The following is a 6,729-nucleotide window of genomic DNA, read 5'->3' as shown; positions in this document are numbered from 1 at the left end:
TGTTCTGCACCTGATATATGGCCATCCTGCCCATTCTCAGGGATAGGCTGCCGTCACACTAGCAGTATTTGGTCAGTATTTTACATCAGTATTTGTAGCCAAAACCAGGAGTGGAACAATTAGAGGAAAAGTATAATAGAAACATATGCACCACTTCTGCATTTATCACCCACTCCTGGTTTTGGCTACAAATACTGATGTAAAATACTGACCAAATACTGCTAGTGTGACGGCAGCCTTAGGCAGCACTCTTCTTGGTCAACTCTGTGATATGTCCAGCCTCACACAGAAAAGCTCCTGACTTCGAGGGAAACGCGTTTGAGCTACTTTGCCTCCTCCGGCTTGCCGTAGAACCTATTTAGACCTGTGTGATACATTGTTGCAGCGCAGTATCCGGGTCCTGTCGGTAGGATGCTGCAGCTGCTGCTCCTGGTCCTCTCCCTGAGTGGAGATGTCACCTCAGCAAAACAAATTCAGGTGTTTGTCATCCCCCACAGTCATATGGACGTCGGCTGGGTGTACACCGTGCAGGTACCGCCACAGTCTATGGCTAGAATCTCTGTTACACAGTGGTATTAATGGGGGAGTCAGCTGACACAGCTTAGATCACGTGACACATGGAGCTGCTGCTTTCACTTTCTCCACACTTTCCATGCTGTTGTTCCAGTCCGCCATTCCCTGCAGTATGTGTAGCAGCAATGCCTGCTGGGAGTTGTACAAGATTAAAGGGGTTGTCCAGGACAATAATCTGTGAGATAGGTCATCTTATTGGTGGGGGTAGCGCTGTCGATAAACTGTCGCTGCAGCCTTAGGCTGTTTTCACACTAGCGTCGTACTGCGTCGTTTTGCAGAAAAAACGCATCCTGCAAAGTTGTTCGCAGGATGCGTTTTTTTCTCCATAGGCTTGTATTAGCGACGCATTGCCACACGTCGTACCATCGGCACCAAAAAACGTTGCTTGTAACGTTTTTTGGTGCGTTGTGTCCGCCATTTCCGACCGCGCGTGCGTGGCCGGAACTCCGCCCCCTCCTCCCCGCAACTCACAATGGGGCAGCGGATGCGTTGTAGTAATGCATACGCTGGCCCGTTGTGCTGCGTTGTCACAGGATGCGTCGGTCCGTTGACCCGACGCGCTGCGATGGGCCGACGCTAGTGTGAAAGTAGCCTTAAGCGCTCTGTTGCGGAGCTGCAGAGCACAGTGTTCTGATCGCGGGCGGTGCAGCCACTGTAGAGATGACGGCGCTGTGCTGCGCGGCTCTGCAACTGAGCTATGGGCGTGCACCCCAACTGATCAGGAATTGATGACCTATCATAAGGGCTCATGCACATATCCGTATTTCCCACAGAACATTGGATCGCATTGGGCCCAATGTTAGTTAATATAATATAAGGGCGATATGGTCAAATACATATTGTATGGGCCTTACTTCTAAAGATGTAAACCAAGATCTACAGCAAACTAATACCTCATATTTAAATCTTGTTCAGTTTATATAATTCTTCGCAATAGGGGATTATAGATTGACAAATACCTTCTGTTTAATTGGTTTTGGTAAGCCTCGTATTATTCATAAAGGGCTGTTGTTTGGGGCAAGTTATCCGATTTTTTTTTATCACTAGCGGCCGCACAGTGGTGTTTAGACCATCTGGGGCTCGCTCTCATGCTGGTTAGTTTTGTTGGCTTGTAGCTGCCATTGCAGCTCCATGACCACAAGATGATCCTCTGAATATCTCAGCTGCGCATGCGCATGAATTAGCCGATACGAAACGTCTTATGTTTGTGCATTTACTGCACGGCGAGCAGATATAGCTTGTCAGGCAGTGCGAGCACACTGTGCCATTAAGGTCTATTGGATTTGATTAAACTATTGCGCAATAGTCTGGAGCCGTGCATCTGCCCATGCGCGTAGCAGGCTCCAGGTTGGCTGCTATGGCAACTAACCTAAACAAACTGGGCGCCGTCTGCGCCGGTCACTTCCGTCCTACCAAGACTTCCTGTATGTGCGCCGTTGCCTCCTATACACGCCGACATGCGGCTGGATCGCCGCCATTCCTATTCGCACCTGGTATGTTTTATTTATTTAGGATTTGTATATAAGTGTTGGGGACACACCATTATGACATGCTCTGACCCTGAGGAAGACGCTTAGTGCGTCGGTCCAGGACTCTGACAGGGCCTATTTCACACATTATGTCCAGCAGACTAGGGTTCTAGGACGCTGGGGGCCGCGCTGGTTGTAGGTTAGGTAAGAATGGTGGCACTATTGGGATAAGCCCCACTTTATTTGCAGCAGGAGGCGTGTTGATATCTAGCCTGTTGTTACTGGTGGGATCAGCTTTGGTGCCTGTAACAACATCTATTTGACATTTATTTGCCATTCATACACCTTCCAGGTATCCTCTGCATATTGCTTAGTGCTTTGTGTGCTTTCCATTATAGTACCCATTAGGGTTATATAACCTGACCTCTCACTAGGGGGATTTACCTACATCTTTGTGGCGTTCAATTTTGTTATATTTTTACTGTGCACTATGTATGTGCTTTCTTATGTGAAAATTATTGTTATTAAGGTTTATGTGCAATATCTACCTTGTGTGACCTGTCAGTAGGGTTCTTGTGGTATGGAAATGGTTGTATAGAGCCATATTGTGGACCCGCCACCTCTACCTATTTGGTGGAGGCTTTTAAAGTGTTTTTATTGTTGTTTTGTGTGTTGTTCTCAATAAATAAAAATTGTACATTTTTTACTTACTAACAGTGTACTGGTGATCCCATTTCTTTGCATACTTGTCTTTTTTTGTTTTATAGTTTAATATGGGGTCGTGTACATCCGACTTTAATTTTTCTTTCCTCGGACACAGCAGGTCCAAGCAGAAAGTCGCTTCACGCCAGAGTTTGATTCAATATTCGGAAGGCACTCAACCATGCAATCAATGAGTCTGTTGGAAACATCAGACTGCACTCGGATGACATCCGAGTGTGGTTCAATTTTCACAGAATGGACTGATCTAAGTATGATTCACATAGGATAGGTCATTATTGTAACAGTCCAGAACAACCCCTTTTATGAGGCAGGCAGATGGCCGTATTCCTCATGCAAGGTCCGCATCGCAATGCTCAGACAGACCATCGGCCCTACCGACCTAAGCGTCACAGCTGCATAGAAATATGTCGCGCTTAGATCAGGAGAGATGCCGGGCCAGTCCGTGCAGTGCAGTCCGATCCTCACACGAGAAATACGGCCGTCTGTCTGCGCCCTTAGGCTAACTTCCCATAATGAGTATTTGATGCTCTTTTTCCGCTGTGTTTTTCTGTGACCAAAAGCCACAGTAAATTACAGATCCAGCAAAGTAGATAGGATTTGTATTCATCTCATGCCCACTGTGCTGTTTTCTTTTTTTTTTTTTTTTTTTTTTTTTTATGCCGCAATACTTTTTTGAAATTTGCAACATGTCAATTAACCCCTTTACCCCAAGGGTGGTTTGCACGTCAATGACCAGGCCAATTTTTACAATTCTGACCACTGTCCCTTTATGAGGTTATAACTCCGAAACGCTTCAACGGATCCTGGTGATTCTGACATTGTTTTCTCGTGACATATTGTACTTCATGATAGTGGTAAAATTTCTTTGATAGTACCTGCGTTTATTTGTGAAAAAAACGGAAATTTGGCGAAAATTTTGAAAATTTCGCAATTTTCAAACTTTGAATTTTTATGCAATTAAATCACAGAGATATGTCACACAAAATACTTAATAAGTAACATTTCCCACATGTCTCCTTTACATCAGCATAATTTTGGAACCAATTTTTTTTTTTGTTAGGGAGTTATAAGGGTTAAAAGTTGACCAGCAATTTCTCATTTTTACAACACCATTTTTTTTTTGGGACCACGTCTCATTTGAAGTCATTTTGAGGGGTCTATATGATAGAAAATGCCCAAGTGTGACACCATTCTAAAAACTGCACCCCTCAAGGTGCTCAAAACCACATTCAAGAAGTTTATTAACCCTTCAGGTGTTTAATAGGAATTTTTGGAATGTTTAAATAAAAATGAACATTTAACTTTTTTACACAAAAAATTTACTTCAGCTCCAATTTGTTTTATTTTACCAAGGGTAACAGGAGAAATTGGACCCAAAAAGTTGTTGTCCAATTTGTCCTGAGTACGCTGATACCCCATATGTGGCAGTAAACCACTGTTTGGGCGCATGGGAGAGCTCGGAAGGGAAGGAGCGCCGTTTGACTTTTCAATGCAAAATTGACAGGAATTGAGATGGGACGCCATGTTGCGTTTGGAGAGCCACTGATGTGCCTAAACATTGAAACCCCCCACAAGTGACACCATTTTGGAAAGTAGACCCCCTAAGGAACTTATCTGGATGTGTGGTGAGCACTTTGACCCACCAAGGGCTTCACAGAAGTTTATAATGCAGAGCCATAAAAATAAAACAAAATTTTTTTCCCACAAAAATTATTTTTTAGCCCCCAGTTTTGTATTTTCCCTAGGGTAACAGGAGAAATTGGACCCCAAAAGTTGTTGTCCAATTTGTCCTGAGTACGCTGATACCCCATATGTGGGGGGGAACCACCGTTTGGGCGCATGGGAGGGCTCGGAAGGGAAGGAGCGCCATTTGGAATGCAGACTTAGATGGAATGGTCTGCAGGCGTCACATTGCGTTTGCAGAGCCCCTGATGTACCTAAACAGTAGAAACCCCCCACAAGTGACACCATTTTGGAAAGTAGACCCCCTAAGGAACTCATCTTGATGTGTTGTGAGAGCTTTGAACCCCCAAGTATTTCACTACAGTTTATAACGCAGAGCCATGCAAATAAAAAATCTTTTTGTTTTCCCACAAAAATTATTTTTTAGCCCCCAGTTTTGTATTTTCCCAAGGGTAACAGGAGAAATTGGTCCACAAAAGTTGTTGTCCAATTTGTCCTGAGTACGCTGATACCCCATATGTTGGGGTAAACCCCTGTTTGGGCACACAGGAGAGCTCGGAAGGGAAGGAGCACTGTTTTACTTTTTCAACGCAGAATTGGCTGGAATTGAGATCGGACGCCATGTCGTGTTTGGAGAGCCCCTGATGTGCCGAAACAGTGGAAACCCCCCAATTATAACTGAAACCCTAATCTAAACACACCCCTAACCCTAATTCCAACGGTAACCCTAACTACACCTCTAACCCTGACACACCCCTAACCCTAATCCCAACCCTATTCCCAACTGTAAATGTAATCTAAACCCTAACCCTAACTGTAGCCCCAACCCTAACCCTAGCCCTAGCCCTAGACCTAGACCTAACCCTAGCCCTAGCCCTAACCCTAGCCCTAACCCTAGCCCTAATGGGAAAATGGAAATAAATACATTTTTTTTTATTTTTCCCTAACTAAGGGGGTGATGAAGGGGGGTTTGATTTACTTTTATAGCGAGTTTTTTAGCGGATTTTTATGATTGGCAGCCGTCACACACTGAAAGACCCTTTTTATTGCAAAAAATATTTTTTGCAATACCACATTTTGAGAGCTATAATTTTTCCATATTTAGGTCCACAGAGTCATGTGAGGTCTTGTTTTTTGCGGGACGAGTTGACGTTTTTATTGAAAACATTTTTGGGCACGTGACATTTTTTGATCGCTTTTTATTCCGATTTTTGTGAGGAAGAATGACCAAAAGCCAGCTATTCATGAATTTCTATTGGGGGAGGCGTTTATACCGTTCCGCGTTTGGTAAAATTGATAAATTAGTTTTATTCTTCGGGTCAGTACGATTACAGCGATACCTCATTTATATCATTTTTTTATGGTTTGGCGCATTTATACGATAAAAACTATTTTACAGAAAAAATAATTATTTTTGCATCGCTTTATTCTCAGGACTATAACTTTTTTATTTTTTTGCTGATGATGCTGTATGGCGGCTCTTTTTTTGCGGGACAATATGACGCTTTCAGCGGTACCATGGTTATTTATATCTGTCCTTTTGATCGCGTGTTATTCCACTTTTTGTTCGGCGGTATGATAATAAAGCGTTGTTTTTTGCCTCGTTTTTTTTTTTTTTTCTTACGGTGTTTACTGAAGGGGTTAACTAGTGGGACAGTTTTATAGGTCGGGTCGTTACGGACGCGGCGATACTAAATATGTGTACTTTTATTGGTTTTTTTTTTTTATTTAGATGAAGAAATGTATTTATGGGAATAATATTTTTTTTTTTTTTCATTATTTTGGAATATTTTTTTTTATTTTTTTTTACACATTTGGAAAATTTTTTTTTAACTTTTTTACTTTGTCCCAGGGGGGGACATCACAGATCAGTGATCTGACAGTTTGCACAGCACTCTGTCAGATCACTGATCTGACATGCAGCGCTGCAGGCTTCACAGTGCCTGCTCTGAGCAGGCTCTGTGAAGCCACCTCCCTCCCTGCAGGACCCGGATCCGCGGCCATCTTGGATCCGGGGCTGGAGGGAGCAGGGAGGGAGGTGAGACCCTCGCAGCAACGCGATCACATCGCGTTGCTCCGGGGGTCTCAGGGAAGCCCGCAGGGAGCCCCCTCCCTGCGCGGTGCTTCCCTGCACCGCCGGCACATCGCGATCATCTTTGATCGCGGTGTGCCAGGGGTTAATGTGCCAGGGGCGGTCCGTGACCGCTCCTGGCACATAGTGCCGGATGTCAGCTGCGATAAGCAGCTGACACCCGGCCGCGATCGGCCGCGCTCCCCCAGT

The 6,729-nt window shown here is 44.3% G+C and overlaps 1 protein-coding gene across 1 annotated transcript in view; it reads left to right on the top strand.

Moving 5' to 3' along the window:
• Window positions 1-376: 376 nt before the first annotated feature.
• Window positions 377-6,729, top strand: part of MAN2B2 (mannosidase alpha class 2B member 2) — a 67,727-nt gene continuing 61,374 nt past the window's right edge. The window contains exon 1 of the mRNA XM_069744806.1: window positions 377-531. Within this exon, the coding sequence (XP_069600907.1) occupies window positions 412-531 (120 nt within the window). The 5' untranslated portion in view covers window positions 377-411. The remainder of the gene's footprint in view (window positions 532-6,729) is intronic.

Source organism: Ranitomeya imitator, chromosome 1 (genome assembly GCF_032444005.1).
Source record: "Ranitomeya imitator isolate aRanImi1 chromosome 1, aRanImi1.pri, whole genome shotgun sequence".
NCBI lineage: Eukaryota > Metazoa > Chordata > Amphibia > Anura > Dendrobatidae > Ranitomeya > Ranitomeya imitator.
Note: the sequence above shows the minus strand (reverse complement) of the source record. Positions and strands in the feature narration are given on the sequence as shown.